At 44.3% G+C, this 21,263-nt stretch overlaps 2 protein-coding genes across 8 annotated transcripts in view; one reads left to right on the top strand and one right to left on the bottom strand.

Moving 5' to 3' along the window:
- Nucleotides 1-6,453: 6,453 nt before the first annotated feature.
- On the bottom strand, nucleotides 6,454-10,802 carry CETN2 (centrin 2). 2 transcript variants are annotated; one of them, XM_070290573.1, is made up of 5 exons: nucleotides 10,676-10,802; nucleotides 9,469-9,627; nucleotides 9,080-9,208; nucleotides 7,491-7,628; nucleotides 6,454-7,072 (listed from the first exon to the last, which is right to left on the bottom strand). In XM_070290573.1, exons 1-5 carry the CDS (start codon nucleotides 10,772-10,774, stop codon nucleotides 6,983-6,985), a joined length of 615 nt encoding a protein of 204 aa, XP_070146674.1. In that variant the 5' UTR covers nucleotides 10,775-10,802; the 3' UTR covers nucleotides 6,454-6,982. The 2 variants fall into 2 exon arrangements, with proteins under 2 accessions (XP_070146674.1, XP_070146675.1); XM_070290574.1 differs by having other exon boundaries at nucleotides 10,552-10,698.
- A 32-nt stretch (nucleotides 10,803-10,834) lies between these two features.
- Nucleotides 10,835-21,263, top strand: part of NSDHL (NAD(P) dependent 3-beta-hydroxysteroid dehydrogenase NSDHL) — a 28,513-nt gene continuing 18,084 nt past the window's right edge. Inside the window, exons 1-3 of one of the 6 annotated variants that reach the window (XM_070290569.1) lie at nucleotides 10,879-11,077; nucleotides 15,506-15,541; nucleotides 17,966-18,050. In XM_070290569.1, coding sequence (XP_070146670.1) covers nucleotides 18,009-18,050 — 42 coding nt within the window. In that variant the 5' untranslated portion in view covers nucleotides 10,879-11,077; nucleotides 15,506-15,541; nucleotides 17,966-18,008. Of the gene's footprint in view, nucleotides 11,078-15,429; nucleotides 15,542-17,965; nucleotides 18,051-21,263 lie in introns of all 6 variants that reach the window. The other 5 variants (XM_070290570.1, XM_070290571.1, XM_070290572.1 and 2 more) reach the window with 5 other exon arrangements.

Raw genomic sequence — 21,263 nt, 5'->3', positions numbered from 1 at the left:
TAGCAGCCTTCCATCCTTTTCTATATTTTCTCACTTTATTTTATTGAGATTGTTTTTCTGTCTCCTTCATCAGAATGTAAATCCCATGTGTCTGTATTTTGTTTACTTAAGGGCCTGAGTCAAAATAGATGCTCATTATTGCTGAATAAATGACATGCTGTGCTGTGCTGTGCTGTGCTTAGTCACTCAGTTGTGTCCGACTCTTTGCAACCCCCATGGACTAAAGCCCACCAGGCTCCTCTGTTCATGGGGATTCTTCAGGCAAGAATACTGGAGTGGGTTGCCATGCCCTCCTCCAGGACCTTTCCAACCCAGAGATCAAACCCAGGTCTCCCACACTGCAGGCAGATTCTTTACCGAATGAGCCACCAGGAAAGCCCAAGAACACTGGAGTGGGTAGCCTATCCCTTCTCCAGCAGCTACCAGGGAAGTGAAAAATGATAAATAATTTGAAAAGATAGAATGAAAGAAAAGAGATACTGCTTGATTTTTTTTTTTAATAAAAGCAATGGTATGAATCCCAAAGAACCATTTCAGGAAGGCTAAACCTGAAAATGGATTGAAGCTTTCAAAAATTGCTGAAGATAAATAAGTAAAAGGCCTTTTAATCAGCATGGCGAAAGAAAAACTTCTTAAAGAAAATAAATCATCTTTTGTTAGTATTTTCCTTCAAGAAGATTGACTTTCAAGCTAATAAAGGCTAAAAGGGTTGGGAGAGGAGGTCTAGACAGGGACAGAGACCACATGGCAGGGACTCCCAGACCCCAGGGTGGCAAGAAAGCATCAGTCTCAGGCTCTGCATGGAAATGATGCTGGGGCTCACCCATGTAAATACCAGGGCAGAGCCAGGGAAGAGGCAGATTTCAGGGAATACCTGTGTGGACAGAGGACCACAAATCAGGTCTCACACACTATAACTATTACTACTACTACACAATTAAGGATTAAATATTCCAATATATATAAAGAACAGTGTATAGCACATGGTATGGATTCAAAAAACATTTGGTGACTGAAGAAATTCAACATAATGTTACAGGTTTATGTATTTCCCTCCACACACCAAATGGCAATGCCCAATTTTGAGGCAGTGTGTCAGAAACTCTTTAGTTCTGATGAAAGTTGCCCATCTGCCTGTACCTACAAATCATGCGTGCTATTTAAGAGGTTTAAGAACCTCCTTGGGGTAATTCATGGACCTCTGAAGCAAAAGTGTCCCAGGTTAGGAATTCTTGTTCTAAAGGTATCTCCATAAATTGTACCATAAATGCTGTAACTACCAAACCCTATAGTTGAGGATTTTAGCCAAATTCTGAATTTCCTTGTTCACCAAATGTTTTTTGAATGCCTACTATGTGCAATGTATTGTTCTAAGCTCTTTAGATATATTGGATTATTTAATCCTTACAAGTGCCCTTGAGGTAGATTCTATTAATAAACCCTCTCTGAGCCTTCCTACACTGCTATTGGGAGTGTAAATTGGTGCAGCCACTATGGAAAATATTATAGAGGTCCATTAAAGAATTAAAAATGGAACTACCATGTGATTCAGTAATCTCATTCCTGGGTCTATATCTGGAGAAAAGTATAATTTGAAAAGGTACTTGCACCCCAGTGTTCATGGCAGCACTATTTACAACAGCCAGGACATGGAAGCAATCTAAATGCCCATCAACAGAGGAATGATATGGTATACATATATGGAATATTACTCAGCCAATAAAAAGGAACAAAATTGTGTCATTTGTAGAGACATGGATGGAGCTAGAGACTGTCATACAGACTGAAGTAAGTCAGAAAGAGAAAGATAAACATCATACAATACCACTCACACAGGGATTCAAATTTTTAAAAAATAATATAAATGAACTTATTTACAAAACAGACTCATAGATTTTGAAAATAAACTTATGGTTACCAAAGGGGAAACATGGAGCAAAGGGTAAATCAGGAAATTGAGATTGACATATACACACTACTACATATAAAACAGATCACCAACAAGGACTTGTGTTAAGCACAGAGAACTCTACTCAATATCCTGTAAGAATCTATGTAGGAAAAGAATATGAAAAAGATGAATACATGTATATGTATAACTGAATCACCTTGCTCTACACCTGAAACTGAAACACCTGAAACAACATTGTAAATCAACTATACTCCAATAAAATAAAATAAAAACCTTTGACAGATGAAACCAGTGAAGTACTGATGCTCTAGATAACTTGCCAGAGGTCACATAATGGAATTTCACTTGTCCAGCTCCAGAGACATTTCCCCACTACTTCACAGTACCCATCATGAGGTTTGTGTCTGTTCTCCAGAGAGCCAGATTCATCCTGAAAGCATTGTTCTTAAACTCTAGATACCAGGTGAGAATCAACAATCCCAACCACATCTGAAATTCTGTCACACTGTCTCTGGTCATTCATTTTTCCGATGCTTTTCAGGCTGTTTGTAATCATTCGACCTATTTCTATGAGGGATTGCACAAATATTCATCCATGTACAACATCTCCCAAGGAGATGGGCTCCCATCCATGTACAAGCTTACACTCTAAATTAAAGGGGGGGCGCATTTCTGCAGGTGGGGGGTGAGGCTGCATACCTCCATGTCCAATTTCTGTTTCCTTGATACCACCATGTGCACTTCTGGTGAAGATACTTGGAGGAATAAAGGAAGTTTTTCAGTGAGAGAGACACGTTTAGTTTGCTGGGGCTGAAACAACAAAGTCCCACAGATTCTGGGCCTTAAACAATAGACGTTTATTGTCTCCCAGTTCTGGAACCTAGAAGTGTAAAATCAAAGCTTTGGCAGAACTGCTTCTGTCTAAGGCTGTGAGGAAAGGATCTAGTCCATGCTTCTCTCATTAGCTTACAGATAATTGTCTCTGTCTCATTGGCTTCCCTCTATGCATGCCTGCATACAAATTTCCAAATTTCCCCTTTCCAGTCAGATTGGATGGGGGCCCACCTTAGAGATATCTCCAAATATAGTCACATTCTGAGGTCCTGAGGGCTAGGACTGCAACATATCTTTTAAGGAAAGACAATTCAGGCCATAAGAAGGCACAATGAATAGAAAAAAGCCACAGAATGTTGGAATCCTCAATCAGTTAATAAACACTTGCTACAGGATCAACAACACTGGCAAATGAGGAGGACTGATCGTGAATAGAGCATCTTACTGGGCACAAAGCATGGCTATGAAGAAGTCAAAAGCACATTTGTACCCTTCCCTTGAGAAATGTTCATTGTAGCTGGGATCTCAATAAGGCCATGTAGTAGATAAACAATTTTCCCCTGCAAACACTCAGAAATGCAAACATGTCATTTTATTCTCTTTTAATTAAATTTACTCAAGTATCCAACCAGACAAGCTATCATTCCATCAGTGTTCACACCTGGTAGCTTTTCTGAGGGGTCCTCAGCTCTGCCAGGATTCCAGACACTGTGGCATCCTCTCCATCACACTCCAAGGCTGGGTGGAACCACAGCCCTCTCAAGGCACCTGAGAATATCTAGCTTAAATCACTGTGCTCCACATAGCTTTCCTTGGAGCCTCTCTGTCCTGGGACTTCACCTAGTGGCAAGGGACATATCTGCAAGGCTGTTGTCTAAGAGTTTTATCTAGGAAGCAGCCCACAAGTCCTCCTAAATTCAGTTCAGTTCAGTCACTCAGTTGTGTCCAACTCTTTACGACCCCATGGACTGCAGCACACCAGGATTTCCTTTCGCCCCCTTCTCCTGCCTTCAATCTTTCCCAGCATCAGGGTCTCTTCCAATGAGTCAGCTCTTCGCATTAGGTGGCCAGAGTATTGGAGCTTCAGCATCTGTCCTTCCAATGAATATTCAGGGCTGATTTCCTTTATGATTGACTGGTTGGATCTCCTTGCAGTCCAAAAGACTCTCAAGAGCCTTCTTCAGCACCACAGTTCCAAAGCACCAATGTAGGAACCCCTGCTCCCTCCTCTTCCCTCTTTCCCCTCCGCACAGCTCTCAAACAGCTCTCTAGTCCATCCTCCTGTGAACTGGTCTCTGTCAAAATCTTGTATCATGAAAATTCCACACCCACTCTTCCACAGCTCTCTGGTCCAACACGAACTGAGCTCTGTGCCCTATCCCTCCCCATCACCTCTGATCGCACTCTAGTTCTCTGTTCCAGCTGAACATGATCTCATACCTTCCCCTCAGCACCTCCAAGCTCCTACAGCCCTGATCCATGTGCACAGAAACCAACCCTTGCTCCCTCTCCCTCTCCTTTCACCTCCCATCACTCTATCCTACTCACATGGATGGACCTCAGTCCCTTACTTCCCAGTCTCCCTGGAGTCCCCAATATCTTTGTGACCCATCCCCAGTTGACTTGACCTCTGCTACCCCTCCCAGTCTACTCTGTCCTAGTGCCCCTACGTCTCTCTGGTCCACTCACAGGACAGACCCCTGTTCCCTCTCTTTCTCTGCCCATCCCCACTATCCCCCTCCAGCTCTGCAGACCATCCTCAGGAACTGAGCCACCTTGTCCCTCCCTTCCTATCCACCCCCATACTGCCCAGAGTTTACCCAACCACTCCCCCTACACCTCTTGGGCCAGCCTTGTATCAACTAACCTCTACTCCCTTCTCTTTTCACTGGCCTCACCTACCATCCCCTCCAGCTAACTGACCCCAGGCTCCTCTCTGTTCACAGCTCCCTACCCCCTTGCAGCTCTCTTCTGCCATGAACTGGCCTCAGATCCTCCTCCGTCCCCATCTTTCTGACCCTCCACTGAGCAACTGCACAGATTTGGTAAGAACATTATGTGTCCTTATCCTTTGGGCTTCTCTGATGGCTCAGAGGTAAAGCCTCTGCCTGCAATGCAGGAGACCCGGGTTTGATCCCTGGATCAGGAAGATCCCCTGGAGAAGGAAATGGCAAGCCATTCTAGTACTCTTGCCTGGAAAATTCTGTGGGCTACAATCCATGGAGTCGCAAAGAGTCAGACATGACTGAGCAACTTCACTTTCAGTATCCTTTGGGATAACATGTTACTTGCCACTCTCCCTTCCTCCAAGAAATTCTGACTTTATTTCATTTAGGATAACATTAGACAGGAGATAAGAATGTTTCCAGGGTGACAGTTAACAGTGAAATGGCAAGTGGGGCCTACTTTTTTCACTCCTTTCCAATACTGTATGTCTTTTATCAGATCATATGCCTGTTATTAAAAAACATCAATATGACGAAGGTCAAATCCTCACAGGAAATGCTGTCAACTCAACTGTGGGGACAGTAATTAAAAAAGCTTCACGGACCCACATTTAACAAAAAGCTTGTGACAAACACAACAAAAGAATGAGTGAGAATGAATACTTCTGAAATGCCTCCTTCCCAGACACTGTAAATCTAGGCCTTTGTTGTTAAGTTTTCATTGAACCCCCCAGTGATTTTGAGTTAAGCAGAACTCTTCTCCCTACAGACAAGAAGCCTGGGGTGCCCAGAGAAGTAGCCTGCAGCAAATTACACAGCCAGGAAGAGGTGAAGCCCACGTGAGAACCCTGCTCCAAGGCTCCCCCACCTCAGCGTTTCTCAAGGAGTAGTCCCTCCGGGATGCTACTGTGCAGAGACAAAGCCTGGGGTCACTCTTTAACACATAGCACACATAGGGTTGCTAGTTCAAATATAGGACACCCAGGTAAATTGATCTAATTTCAGATCAATGATGAATAAACAACAAAATGGCCAAATGGGATATACTTATACTAAAAAAAAATTGATCAGAAATTCAAACTGACCCAGGTGTCCTCTTTTTATTGGCTAAATCAGGCAACCCTCTCTAGGATCAGAAATTCAAACTGACCTAGGTGTCTTTTTATTGGCTAAATCAGGCAACCCTCTCCAGGATTAAGGATGCCCTACCAAAAGTCTGAAACCCATGTACGGGTGAATGTTGGGTCATTTTTCATTCCTCCTCATCCCTTCTTGCTCCCCACCTTCAGTCTGGGGCAGACACTTTAATGGCATCTGCCAGGATTTCTCTTGTAGTTCATCCCAATAGGGCCAAGAAGGAGCTGGACAAGGTCACTGGACCCAATCTACACTGAGATTCTGAGACACCACACAGCAAATCAACTGACAAGAGGCTGGCTAAGCTCTACCTACTGTCATAATCACCTGGCTCTCACCAATTTGCCCTAAGCACAAATTACCAGTAAGACCCTTTTCCAGCTGTACACTTTGCCAAAACTATTTTTAGGACATCATTTAGGCTGATGCAAAATGATCAACTAATTTCACAAACTGACAGGTTCCCAAGGCAAAAACCAATTCATGTCAGTAGGAAAGGGTTATTTTGTTTTCTGTTCTCGGGCTGGCAAGGAGTTTGGGATCTACCAGGCTACCTTCGACAAAGTGATTTAGAAGGTGAACTCATAATCAAGGCTAAAGAACTCATCCTTAGAGAATAAGAGCTCAAATAAGAAAGGCTTTATTTGAAGATAAAACAAATAGCCCATACATACACACACACACATCCAAATGCAAGGAAGAGTTCACTGGGTTTTATAAAAGAGAAAGCTGCACTCAGGTGTCAATTAAAATTGGAACCATTGAAGAGATGCTCTCTGCTTGTGGTGACATGGGTACAATGTGTGCTTGAGAAGAAGTTGTTTGGCGGTGGCATAAATGTGGGAATGCAGGACAAGAGTTAAGCAATACAAGGCAGAATGGCAGGTGGGTGAAAGCTCAAAGACCCTTTTCTCCATTCTAACATGCTTTTGTTCTGCCCTGGGGAATTAAAGCAGTCACCCAGTAACCTTACAAACAACCTCAATTTCAAAGAACACTTTCAAAAGTTGAAAACAGATTTAGAGTTGTTACTAAAGTTATACCGAGACGTCAGTGGGGAAAAATAATTTACATTTTCAAAAATCAGGCTTCACACAACGGCAGGCACTAAACCGAGTTCCCTGTGCTCATGGTAGAAAAGCTGAGACTGATTTTAATAAAGGCTCGTCTTCTTCATAATGCGCAGGAACTCCTGCTCATTGACTTCTCCGTCTCCATCTCGATCAGCTTCATCAATCATTTCCTGCAGGACAGGAAGGATTCCATTTAGAGCAATTCATAAATGTAACGAAAGTGTGACTAAGTAATTAGCTTTCATAATGATGCACCAATAGACAATATGGTCCACCTGCTGCAAATGGGCTGACTTTTATATTAAGCTTGGTTCCTGAAAAGTCATTTGAAAACCAAGTCATACTTTGCCACATGTGCATCGCCTAGAAAGCAGCTCAAAAGCCTCCCTGACTAGGGAAATTCCTAAAACCTAAAACTATCCATGTGTATATTTTTCTGGGAGCAGCATCCATAGGTTTGTCTCACTAGGAAAAGAGAAATTAAGTAGTCAGCAGAGTGACAAGAGAACACTCATTTTTCTTCAAATATAACCAGAGAAAATGGAACTCAAAAAAGTCACATGGGGCTCCAGGCTGAGTATCACAAACCTGCAGCTCCTCGTCAGAGAGGTTCTCACCCAACTCCTTGGCCACACGTTTGAGGTTTTTGAATGATATCTTCCCAGTCTCATCATCATCAAAGAGCTTGAAGGCTTTCAAGATTTCTTCTTTGGTATCCTTCTCAGACTTAACAAGCAGAACATAAAACACATGACAACAGGGAGACACTCGCGATTCATATTGACTTGTGTCCTGCAGCCCACCACTGCCCATCCCGTCTGCCCTGCCTGGATGTCACATGGATCTTGGTGACAGCCTCCATGACTACCGGTGCTGTGTCACAGAAGATCACACAGCAACCAGAGCAGAAAAAGAAAATAAACAATGAAATTATTACAAACCCAGAGGCTAAAAAGGAAATGTAAAGGTTTGCATTTAGAACATTTTCTGTACAAACCAAAGAGAAAGTAGATTTGTTTTTAAGTTATGGGAACAGAAGGTGGAGTTAGACTTAGGGGAAATATACTGTTTAAGCTGCTAGAAGAGGAAATCTTCTTGGTGGGGATGGAGGAGAAGGAAGGAAATAAAAGGCTATTTCACTTGTTATGAGATCACAAATTGTTATTGGGATCCCCAGTACTCTAACAGAAGAAAAGAGTAAAATTTCCTCGAGCTCCAACTTCAAATATTCCTGAAAGCTAGCTAAAGATAGTGAGAGCTCCTAATAAGAGCAATCTGGGAACCAACTCTGAATGCAGGACAGCTTTACTAGGTTATTACAGAATGTTAAACTTCCTGAACTCTTAAATCAGTCCCTAAAGAAAAATACAGATGTGATTAGATGATTTCAAAGCAACAGGATTATTAAAGGAGGAACACGCTTGTGCATTGGGAGGCTCACCTGACACATTGATGGAGCTACTTTTCCACAGGTCAGTAGAATGTAGATGAGCCAAACTAAGGAGGAGCCAGGAGGCCAAAGAGAAATGGACCAAAGGGAACACCTTTCTTATGTGGGACACTCAGGGGACTGAGGGTGACAGGTGAGGTGACATCTTAGCATCTCTCTGGACCATTTGGAGACTAGAGAATGGGTGAATTCAACCTTGGAAGTGGTGAAAGACCAAATCCTCACTGCGGTAAAGAAACACAGCCTCAGGCTGAGGCTATCCAGAATACTAACAGATGGGAGAGGAAAGAATTTCAAACTTTAAAGTTCAGGGACTTTGCCTTGTCAAAATGCGTAATATTACTGGTACTATTAAAGGTTTTACTGCTTGTGCTTATCACACTGACATACTTGTTGGAGAAAGAGTAAAAAAAGTGACAGCCCATCCCATCTTCCCTGCCAGGATGTCACATGGTCTCGGTGACAGCCTCCCTGACTACAGGTACTGGGTCACAGAAGATCCCACTTTTACTTCTTTGCAGAGGGTAAAATGACTTTGACTTTGTGGCCTTGAAAAAAAATCAAGTAGACCCTAAACATCCTAGTTCTCAGTCACAGCTACTCTCTTTTATCAGCTGAACTCTCCAGTCTGCATTAACTTTTTTTCAGTGAAGACATTTTCATATCTAGATTCAAATTTGTCCACCATTATTGGTGGAAAATATGCTGATCATCTTAGCTAACTTACCATTTTCTGAGTCATCACAGTTAAAAAGTCACTAAAGTTCATTTTTCCTGTCCCTTCCTTATCAATTTCGCTTATCATTTTCTTGATCTCTTCTTTTTTTGGTTCAAAGCCCAGGGCCCTCATTGCCACCTACAATGAAAATAGGATCATCTTAACATGCACATCTAAACCCAGGAGCAGAACCAATGACAGTGCTGACAGCAGTAAGCCAGCCTCTGCTACAGTCCTGTTAAAATGAACAGGAATCACTATAACATTAAGCAAATTGATATGTGCAACTTAATTTTATTTAATAATTCTTGAGGTAAATAAAGACATGAAAACACAGCACAGAAGACAAAGAGGCAGAGGAAATTCGAGGCAGCAGAGCGGGAATATACAGAGCTTGCCTTAAGTTCCTTAACATCAATTGTCCCAGTTCCATCAGCATCAAAGAGATCAAAGGCTTCTCGAATTTCCTGTTTCTGCTCTTCGGTAAGCTCAGGTTTAGGACTCATCCTTTTTCGCTGGGTAGTCGATGCCATGTTTGCCTTCTTAAAGTTAGAGGCCTTTATAAGTTTTACAAACACAGAAGCAAAATATTATGTAATAAGAGTCCACATTTTACCAAAAAATAAACAGCTACAACCACATCATTTAAAATAGTTTATACCAACAGATTTCAAAACTTAACAGGAGAGATATCAGGGTTTACTGGAAAGAGCAATGAATCTTTCTATGCATGGTCTGTCCCTCCTTCTTTACTATTGTTTGTGTAAGCAAGGAGATCCCTTGTTCTTTTGGACCTCTTATTGAAAATCATCCCCAAAGAGAGCTAGCCAAGGAGCTGACTGGGGACAACTGCATACGGATAATCAGTTCTCCCAATTTGAGGATCCTTAATTTTAAAAAGGTCCTAGAACGCTGCTCTGCTTTGCTCTAATTTCTCCAATTTTCTGATTACTTCTAGATTTGGCCAAATATTACTAAGGTAAGATGTATATTCTGTCAATATAGAATAATAAAATTCAATTCTCTTAGTACACCTGCTGCTGCTGCTAAGTCGCTTCAGTCGTGTCCGACTCTGTGAGACTCCATGGACTGCAGCCTATCAGGCTCCTCCGTCCATGGGATTTTCCAGGCAAGAGTACTGGAGTGGGGGGCCATTGCCTTCTCCGTAGTACACCTGAGCCTTCTCCAAGAAGCTCAAAGTGTTTCCCTAAGTCCCTATATTTAACGTTTTAAATACACATTAACAACCAAACATTATAAACTCTCCCTCCCCACCCCCCCCGCCCCATCTCCGTGCGTAAACTTTTGGCAGAGGCGGCCGGGAGGCCACATTCTGAGAATCCGAGTCTTTTTTGCCCAGGGACGGTCTACGGAGGGGCTGGAAAAGGCCAGGGGAACCCGTGGGGGCGGGGGAGAGCGGCTGTGGCTGAAGGGGAGACGGTGGCGAATCACAGGCCCAGCAGGACGGCAGGCATCCCTACCCTGCCCTTCGGCAAAAGCTCTCAGAGAAGCCAAGAACCGCGCAGGAGAGGCGGCGGGGCCCTGCAAGGCCTGAGAAGGGCTCAGCCTCTGAACGCGAGGCTTGAGACCGAAGCAAGCACTCACCATCCCGGATGGATTCCACTTCCCGTTGTTACGGCAACCGACGTACACACCGACTCTGCGCAGTTCCCACCGCCCCGCGCGCGTGGCCTCGCTCCCCATTGGCGGACCGCTAGCCGCCGCTCCCCATTGGCCCAGGGCTGGGGTGGGTGGGGCTAACCCGACGAACTCTCGGCACAGGGCGGGGCGCAGTACCGTCGCGGCCCGGCCTCATTGGGCAGGACTATACCGCGAGCGCAGATTAGCGGAGCCAGCACCGAACCAAGCCAATCCGCTTGGTGGAGGAGCCTCGGCAGATCCTCGCCTCACGCGGGCGGGGAGAAAAAGGTGGCTACCGGCAGCTCGAGCTCTAAGGGTGCAGGCTGTGGACAAGCTGGGGCCAAGCAGCGGGGCGCCTACGGACGGGTAAGGGTTGCGACCTCACCCTTGTGTCGGCGACAGGACTAGAAGGCAAGGGGTTGGGTGGGACGATCCGGGACGAGGACTTCCTGGTCTGACCTGAGACTTGAGTTAGGGTCCGAGGGGCCAGAGAAGACCTAAGCTTTCGTGTTGGAGCAGACTCTGTACCCACGGGGCATCTGAGATCCAAAAAATGGAAGGGATGTGCCGAGCCTTGTCTCGGAGGTTCGAACGTCTGGGACTTAGAAGCCTAATCCAGCTGCGGCTCGCTCTTTGAGCGTGTGCGTTCAAGAGCACTCCTCATCCCCAAAGTAGGTTCTAAGACAGGATCACTTTAGTTCTTACCTGACTAAAAGCAGCCCGGGAAGGTGACCTGGGGGCCTGAGAATGGACTTTGAAGGGAGTGAAGGAAGCATGAGTGCTCGTGAGAGGGTAGGTCTCTCAGCGCTTACCTGCATCCCATCTGGGCGTTGGCACAGTATTTAGGGAGACAGCGAACCAGAGCAGACGTTTCTCAGGCTGAAAAAAAGCCTGAGGTTTATTGACATTTATTAAACGAAAGTGTTCTCTGACCTGCCCTTTACCCTCTTGGAGCATAAACCAGGTTCACAACCTTTAGGTCATATTTGACTCTTTTCGTGCCCCTTTCCCATTTACCAGCCTTCAAGTTCTATCCCTTTTTTCCACCTCTGCTGCTCCTCTCCCACTTAAGGCCTTCAGCAGCAACCACTCTGAGTGCAGAGCAGAGTTCTGACCGTCATCTGCAAGGCCCTTCCTTATGGGCTTCCTCTTCCCTGGCTCCCTTCAGCCCCTGAGTGGATTCAGATGTGCAGACTCACTCCTGCCTTCAAACTTTTGCTCTACCTGCCCCTTATGCATGCTTCCTCCACTTCTTTTCCTCCTGTAGGTCTTTGCTCTACTATCACCTTTCTCAGTAAACCCCCACTGAGCACCCTCTTTAGCATTGCAGCCCCCAGGACACCCAAACTCCGCACCTTGCTCTACATTTATCCTGAAAAATGAAATATTTCCTGCCATATCAATAAACAAAGGATGTCATGGGTTGGTGAACCGTGAGGGAATTTAGGAAAGAAAGAATACCTGCCATCTAGCAGCCATCAGACTGCAGCCACCCTATGGTGAGCCTTGAGGAAACAGGAAACCAGCCCCAGATATGCTGAGATGCAAATCAAAAGAATGATTTCAGTGAGCCCAGACTCTTTCATGTCTTGCATATTCCCATACACAGAAAAGCACTAAATTCCTTAACTTGAGATGTCTAGTTTTCTTTAATTAACAATAATCTTTTGATATTCAGACTACCTGCCGTTTATTGCAGAACTTTTATATAACCTGGCTACCCTTCTCGCCTCCTAGGACCAGTTCTCTCAGGGTTACTTGAGGTGCTGTCCTGAGGCTTGAAGTCCTAAATATTCCCACCAAATAAAACATAACTCTCAGCTTTTAGATTGTGAGTATTTTTTGAGTCCACAATCCCATACTGCTTGTCACTGTGTATTTTACTTGTTTATTTTGCTCTTTACTGCCCATCCACTAGAAGAGAATCTGTGAGTGCAGGCATCTCTGTTTTATTCACTGCTGACACTCCAGGACATGGAACAGTGAGGGGACACACATTAGGTACTCAGTAAATCTTGGTTGAACAAGTGGTGAGTGGTCCCCCTGTTTCCTGCTTCTCACCTGTCTAGTCCACCCTGCTTCACCAGGTTAATCTGACTGAACAGTTCTGGTCAGGTCACCCCCATGCTCTTAAACCCTCAGAGGTTTCCCATGACTGCAGACTGAAGTCCAGACTCAGCCTGGCATCTGAGCCTCCTGCCCAGTTTTGCCCCTGCTGGACCTTCCAACTCTGTGTCATTCCACAGCCTGTTTCCCAGTGGGTCTGCAGGGTGACAGCCTGGCAATGTAGGAGCAATCACAAGTTCTGCCCAGCAGTGTGACTTTGGGCAAGTCACTTGACCTCTCCAAGCCTCAGTTTCTTACCTGTTGAATGAGACCAGTACTGTGTTCCCAACTGGTTGCTTTTGGGATCTTAGTGGTATAATATACAGTTAGTCCTTCATATCTGCAGGTTCCATATCCATGGATTCAATTGTTGTAACCATGCATTCCAGGAAACAAACTCACTCAGAAGGACAGTGTAGATAGTGGAGTGCAGTTTATTACACCGGTGGGCCCAAGGCAGAGTCTTCTCTTAGCCAAGGACCCCGACCAGTTTTTGTGAAAACCTTATATACCCTAATTGTACGTGCTCAAACCCACCTCCCCAAATTCTCTGAAACTAGTCTGAACAAAGGAAAAGAAATATACAATCAAAGTTAACCCGTGATTCTATGCCTGTGCCTTAAACCCGTGATTCGTATGCCTTAAGCCTAGGTAGTTAACAGTGGGCAATTATCAATAAGCCTGTGGTCATACCCCAATAAGCATAATAGAATTTATGATTATATTCGGTTACACAGACAATTAGGGTATTCTTTTAGGTGATGGAGAGTCTGGGTATGAGCCCTGGAACTCTTCCATCCTTCCATAGATACTGGGCATATAGCTCAAAGTCCACAGTTCTGCCCAAGATGGAGTCCTGCTTTCAAGATGGAGCCTGTTCTGTTTCCTCCTTCACAACCATCCATGGATTGAAAATATTGGGAAAAAAATTCCAGAAAGTTTCAAAAGCAAAAATCAAATTTGCTTCATAGGCAACAATTTATATGGCATTAACATAGTATTTACAGCTATTTACATAGCATTGACATTGTATTAGGAGTAATCTAGAGATTGTTTGAACTATATGAGAGAATGTGCACCGGTTATATGCAAATACTGTGTCATTTTATTTAAGAGACACTAAGTCTCCTTGGATTTCGGTGTCTGCGGGGGCTCCTGGAACCAATGCCCCATGGATACTGAGGAACTGCTGTGCTCATCTGTAAAAAGTTCTGAAATTTAGCCAGTTTTCAGGCATTGTTAATTCTTTTATCTGATTCACTCTTGTCATTCTCCTTATATGACACATGCAGAGCCTCAGACTCTGTGTTAAGTCTTCTCCACACTGTAGCCAGAGTGATCGGACACTCACCCTTGATTTCAACTTCCAAAGCCTCCCACATCTCCCATAGGATGACTCCTTAGACACACAGCACCTGCACGTTCTGAACTTTGCCCCCAATCTGACTTCGATCTCACTTTGTCACAACTTGTCGCAGAACAGGCTGGCCGTGCCAACGCCTCATGCTTCCCACCCCTGGCCTTGGAATATCTCTCAGGACACCCACCTCTTCTTTGACTCACGCCTCCAGGGTTTTAGAACTTGACTCAGGGATTGCCTCCCTGCCTGGGCTTACTCTCATCAGAACTCACAGGCACTTCTGCAGTGTTCTGCTAAGCCTGTGTCCCACCCCAGATGCTGGGCTCCCTGAAGGTTGGTGCTGTGCCTTCTGCAGGTTCTATTTGGCAGTGGCCTTGTAAGGGTGGAGGAGTGAGCTGGCACCAGAGTGCTTTTCTACAACATTTTTTTTTACAAGTTGCAGCTCCCTTTTTATCCTTGGGGCGTGTACCTACAGCCACTGAGGTCAGCAGGATTCCTGCTCTATGGTTGAGGCCTCTCAGACCAGCTGCTGCAGCACAATTCCACCCATATTCCATTCTGGACTCCTTGCTGGCCCTCCAGGGGCTCACCTCCACCAAGCCAAGATGGACATGGGGTGGGGGCTGGGGGGAATGAGGAGCCTACAGCTGTGTACAGTGTTAGAATGAAAGCAGAAACCAATGCTGAGGTGCTGAGGAAGCTGCTAGTCTTGCCTGGAGAGGGGGAGGAAGTTTCCCAGAGGTGACAACTGAGCAAGGCCTTGAAGGCTGCAGAGCTGCTCACCATGGGGAGGACAGGGAGCAGCACCTCCAGGTAGAGGAACAGCATAAGCTGAAGCTCTCAGACAGGCTGCTGATTTTGTCAGCAGATTCAAAGCCAGGGCCTTTCTGTCCTAAAAGTCAACAGACTAGTGGAGAGATGAATGAGTGACAAAAAGGGCAAGATGGAGCTGATTGAGTCCTTTGGAGAAGTAAGGGGAAGCCTTCAATCCTGTTGGCCTTTTTCTTGTGCAGACAGACGTCTTCTTGCCACAGAGGAGGGTATCGAGCTTATGGCAGCCACATTGGAGCCTCCTGCACTGACCAAGCACAGGAGCAGGCCAGGCCCTGACTACCCCAGCGCCCTCCTCTGAGCTGCTCTGGGTTTCCCCTTTACAAAGAGCCTGGTCTCTCATGTTTGTGAAGGAGAGAGCACTTGTCTCTCTCTCTTCCTGATTGGAAATGGACAGACTCTCCTGTCCTTTTGTCTCCAGGACTCGGTGGCTGGGGACTGGCCCCAGCAGGAAGGCAGCCATGGGCTTACTCCCTTCTCTCTGTATTTATTCCTAGAAGTAGAGCCAGGTGCTTGGATTTCACTCTTAAAAGGTGAGTCTCTTTTCGTAGATGCCTTTTAGCCTAAGACTTTGTCCCAGTGTGTCTAGAGGAATAAAGGCATACATACTGGTTTTAATTCTGAGATCTGCAATTTTAAAGGATGGTTTTAATTCAGAGACCTGCAATTTTAAAAGAAAAAGACTTGAGGCTTTTGTGTGATCTGTAACAATCCCAGCTCCTAGAATGTTGCTCTTTAGGTTATTTTCCCATTCACAGTATTCTTGTGAATATATTTATAATAAAGTAGACAGAACTGAAAATTTGCCATTTTAAACATTTTTGAGTATACAGTTCAGTGGCATTAAGTAGGTTCACACTGTCATGCAACCATCCCAGCCATTCTTCTCCAGACCTCTTTTCATCTTGTAGAACTGAAACTCTATACTGACTTAGCATCACTCCCCAATTCCCTGCTTCCTTCCAGGCCTTGACACCCACCACTGTACTTTCTGTGTCTAAGAATTTGACTACTCTAGGGATATCATGCAAGTAGACTCCTATTGTAGTTGTCCTTTTGTGTCTGGCTTTCACTTAGTATAATGTGTCCAAAGTTCTTATTTCACTTAGCATAAATTCATCCGTGTTGTAGCTTATATCAGAATGTCTCTTTTTTAATTGTTATTTTATTGTTGTAAGAACAGGGCTTCCTTGATGGTTCAGTTGGTAAAGAATCTGCCTGCAATGCAGGAGACCCTGGTTTAATTCCTGGGTCGGGAAGATCCACTGGAGAAGGGATAGGCTACCCACTCCAGTATTCTTGGGCTTCCCTTGTGGCTTAGCTGGTAAAGAACCTGCCTGCAGTGCAGGAGACCTGGGTTCCATCCTTGGGTTGGGAAGACCCCCTGGAGAAGGGAAAGGCTACCCACTCCAGTATTCTGACCTGGAGAATTCCATGGACTCAGTCCATGGGGGTCGCAAAGAATCAGACACAACTGAGTGACTTTCACTTACAAGAACAGGTAAGATGAGATCTACCATATTAACAAATGTTTGAATGTACAATAGATTATTGATTGTAGGTACAATGTACAGCAGACTAGAGCTTACTCATCTTGCTTAACTGAAACTTTCTATCCACTGATCAGTAGCTACCCCTCTTCCCCTCCCCCAGCCAGCCCCTGGCAACCACCATTCTACTCTTTGATTTTGTGAATTTGACTACTTTAGATACTTCATATGAGTGGAATCACAGTATTTGTCTTTCTGTTGCTGGCTTATTTCACTTGGTATAATGTTCTCAAAGTTCATCTGCGTCTCATATTGTGGAATTTCCTCCTTTGTTAAGGCTTCATAGTATTCTGTTGTATTTATATACCACATTTTCTTTATCCATTCAGCCATCAATGAAGACTTCGTTTCCATCCTGGCTATTGTGAATAGTGCTGCAAAGAGTTTAAGAGTACTCATATCTCTTCAAGATTCTAGCTTCAGTTCTTTTGAATATATACCCAGAATTGGAGTTGCTAGATCGTATGTACTTCGGTGGTTCTATTTTAATTTTTTAAGGAACCTCCATACTGTTTCCCACAGCAGCTGCATTGTTTTTGCATTCAGTGTACAGAAGTTCCAATTTCTTCACATCCGTGCCAACACTTATCTTTCGACTTTTTGATAATAGTCATACTGACAGTGGTGAAGCGGTATCTTGTTGTAGTTTTGATTTACATTTTCCTGATGATTAAGGCCATGGAGCATTTTTTTTTCATGTACCTGTTGGCCATCTATATGTCTTCTTTGGAGAGGTGTCTTTTCAAGTCCTTAGCTCATTTTGTAACTGGAGGGTCATCACCATACTCTGACCAATTCCCAGGGGGTTTCTGATGGCCCCACTCTGAGTTCTTTCTATACGTGGTCAGGATAGCTTTAATTCCACAAAGGAGGAGAGCTCTATCTCCTCTTATTCTTCTTCTTCCCAGCATCCCACACCCTGGCATCATGGAGATGAGCAGTGAGTCTGTTTTATTGAGCTGCAACAAAGAAAAATGGCTTGATCAGATTGATACGCTTTCTGGCAGTGCCGGGACTGAAATCTGAGCCTCCATTTTGTGCATTTCTCTACTGATCGACACTAGAGAAATAGAGAGTGAAATTGAAGCGCATGAGTGCCCTGGGAAAAGCTGTGATGCCAGAGATAGTCTTTTCATTGTAACTGATGAATGAGGTTATTTAAGTGGCTTCCCATTCTGCCTCTAGTCCAAGTATATGGTAGTGAATTATGGGCCCACCCAGGCCCATCTCAGAGGACAGTCTGAATCCCAGGAATGTTCCCTGAGTGCTTCTTCCAGCAGCTGCAGCTACAGTTGAGCACTCTGAAAACTCAGGGTTGGGGGGGATGTTATCCACACAACACACTAACAGCTAAAAGATGTTTCAGTTTATACAACATAAATGTCTGCCTCTAAATATGTTTTTAAGGAGATAAACGTTGATTGCAGACAGGGCCACATTTGGAGCGAAAATGGAACAAGCAGCTGGTGAGCCAACAGAAGACATTCCAAAAGTGAGTATTGACACAAAAAAAGGTTAACCAAAACCAGATAAGGGGAAAGTCTAGCACATACATAACAGCGTGCCATTGAAACATAGCTCTGGGTTACCCATATTAAATTAATTAGTATCGAGTAAGTGTTTCTTTACAGAAGATATGTCCTTATTTAAGGTATCAATTACTGCTCTGTAACAAACCCTATCAGAACTTAGCAGTTTAAAACACCACCTGTTTCTTTGTTCACAATTCTACAGGTTGGGCTGGGTGCAGCTTGTGGTGAGGAGTGGGGGTTCCTTCACTGGTCTGCCCTGGGCTCGCACACACAGTTACAGTGCCAGGCAGCCTCACTCACACAAGTGGCAGTAACTACTGCCTGTCACCTAGGTGTCCTCATGTGGCCTCCAGCAGGTTAGACTGTGCTTCTAGGTATAATTGCAGAAGCCTTCCCAGGGCCAGCAAGGGCACTAGCAAGGCCTCTTAAACTCTAACCTCGCCAGTGTAAGAAGGGACTTGAGGGAATTGTCAGGCCTCCCAGAGACGCTTTACAAAGATCTATGAAGGGAGGGTTCATTACACTTTCAATGAACTAACACTTCAGACATGAAATCACACTGAGGTAAAATGTGTTCATGTCAGATGTTACTTAATCAAAGCTTCCCAAGAGGTTGCCACAGGTCACCAGATCACATTGGTTTTAGTTCAGCTCAGAGTAAGGCCTTCTCTGTGCCTCTGTAATTGAGGATTAATCTGAGATTCTACTGCTCAGACAAACCACCAGAGGTCCTTGCTGTCTGTAGTTCATTTGTGTGCATCAGGGTTTTACTGATACTCAGCAACTAAAAACAGTCTGGATTAGGATGATGGTTTTTTTCTCATCAATTGACTTTATAGAATAAAGTAAAAGTTACACGTTTAAACTACTATAATAAAAAGAACAGTTTCATCCTAACTTACACATACATTCTGTGTAAGACTTCTCTAAGAAAAGGGCCCACTGCTAATGAAAAGGGAAATCAGGAAAGATTGGAAGAAACCCAGGGACCTACAATATTCTGTTATCTCCAGATGATTTTGCAATGAAATAGTTTTTCTAGATGGCTTTCTTCCCTATTCTTAAAACTGTCTCCAAGGTGTTGATTGTTTAACTCCCCGCAATAACCCATTCTTGAGTCTCACTACCTGTTTCCAATCTGGAATTTCATTTTTATTTATTAGTACATATTCCTTCTTGTCTGTTGGACCCACTTGAACTGCATCATCTTTCATGGCCATGAAAAGTAAGTGATAATTTCACATAATCTCCTGTAACCGAGGACCATGGCCCCATCCCACTATGACTTCTCTGGGGTAAATGCCAGCTCTGTTCTCATCATTATAAAACGCTCTCTGGCATAGCCACTGACCCATGCTTTCCAGGCAATATGGGTGCAACATTTCAATATAAGAATCCACATCACTCTGTCAAAGAGAGACTTACTTTAAAATCATGAAATGAAATTGTACTGGACAAACACAGCATTGTAAAGCAACTGTACTCCAATAAATGTTTTTAAAAAAGAAATTACACTAGATATGATAGCAAGGTTATTTGATTTTTCTTAAAGTAGACTGTCAACATTTTGAAGCAATTTGTAACTTTTGACTCCAAATACTATAAACAAGAGACTCTGAACTCCTTTGGAGTTATTCTAAAAAGCTGCCTTTCCCTATGCAGCTGACTTGGGGAGAGCAGGAAGGGAAGGAATTGCCAAAAGGGAGATTGAGTGGAATTTGTGGATTTCATTTGCCTATGCACTGGGCAAGTGTTAGAAATTTTAGTAAAGGTGTAAATAATGTAGCATGCTATGATATATGGCAGTCATCTAAGCATAGACAACAGTGGGCTTAAAAGATACTTTGGTGGGGAAGGTAGCATAGTGAGGCTGACTGTCAGGAGATTATGAATACCTGAAGAAATGATGCTGAAGCTTCAGAGCCATCTCCATTGCAGGTGGGATGCCAGGTTGAGAGGGGCAGATTTATCAAAGAGGCTCTGGCTCCCCTACAGTCTCCTGCATGTCTCAATTATATAGGTACTTAAGGAATACATAGCAAGTTGGTTGGTTGTTTTTTTAATCAGCAGAATTTCTTTAAAATCTCTACTTTCTATCCCCAACTTTGATTTACTATACATAAGTTCAGAGAAAATGGGGGTTTGTCATCTTAAGGAAGCCCAGATATGGTTTTAGAAAGACCCCAAGGAGGAGAGGTATAACAAGTCCTCCTCCGGGGCCCCTTGTACCCAGCTTCATCAGCGTGCACCAGCTACAGTTTTGCATCAGCTCCCTGGAGTCAAAATATTTAAGTCCTGTATGTGGTGCTCTGTCCTTCCATTATCACCAGTTAACAGAGTTGGAATTTAGCCAAAAGAGTACATGGGTTGTTGTTGTTCAGTCTCTCAGTCATGCCCGACTCTTTGTGACCCCACGGACTGCAGCATGCTAGGCTTCCCTGTCCTTCGCTATCACCCGGAGTTTGCTCAAACTCATGTGTACTGAGTCACTGAGGCCATCCAGCCATCTCATCCTCTGTCGTCTCCTTCTCCTCCCACCTTCAATTTTTCCCAGCATCGGGGTCTTTTCAAATGAGTCAATTGTTCACATCAGGTGGCCAAAGTATTGGAGTTTCAGCTTCAACATCAGTCCTTCCAATGAAAATTCAGGACGGATTTCCTTTAGGATTGAGTGGTTGGATCTTCTTGCAGTCCAAGGGACTCTCAAGAGTCTTCTCCAGCACCACAGTCTGAAGACATTTTGCATGATGTACCTGTGTTGCAGAGCTGAAATGCAAGCATCATAGCTTTCACCTGATGTGTCAACTTCCTCAGAGCTCAGAGAAGGGAAAGCAAAGCCCTGGGCCTGGCTGATGAACAGCTCACTGATCCTCCCTGCATCCCCACCAGGAGATCCCGTCAGGCAACAGCATAGTCTTAGATGGATGTGCTAAGGGGAGAAGGGTTTAGGTGATGAACCCAAAGCCACAGAGCCCAGCCCTGTAGTGGTTGGAGAGCAAAGGGGCCTTACTTTCCTCTGCAAGTATGGAAACTACTTTCTTTTTTCTGATGTTCTAAGTGCACACTGTCAATTGAGCGGATGGCATGTTTGGATTGTGTGTGTGTGTGTGTGTGTGTGTGTGTGTGTGTGTGGTTTGTTTTTTTCTTTAAAAGTTCCCAATGATCAGCTATCA

This window comes from Ovis canadensis, chromosome X (assembly GCF_042477335.2).
Source record: "Ovis canadensis isolate MfBH-ARS-UI-01 breed Bighorn chromosome X, ARS-UI_OviCan_v2, whole genome shotgun sequence".
NCBI lineage: Eukaryota > Metazoa > Chordata > Mammalia > Artiodactyla > Bovidae > Ovis > Ovis canadensis.
This window is presented reverse-complemented; position numbering and strand designations above follow the sequence as displayed.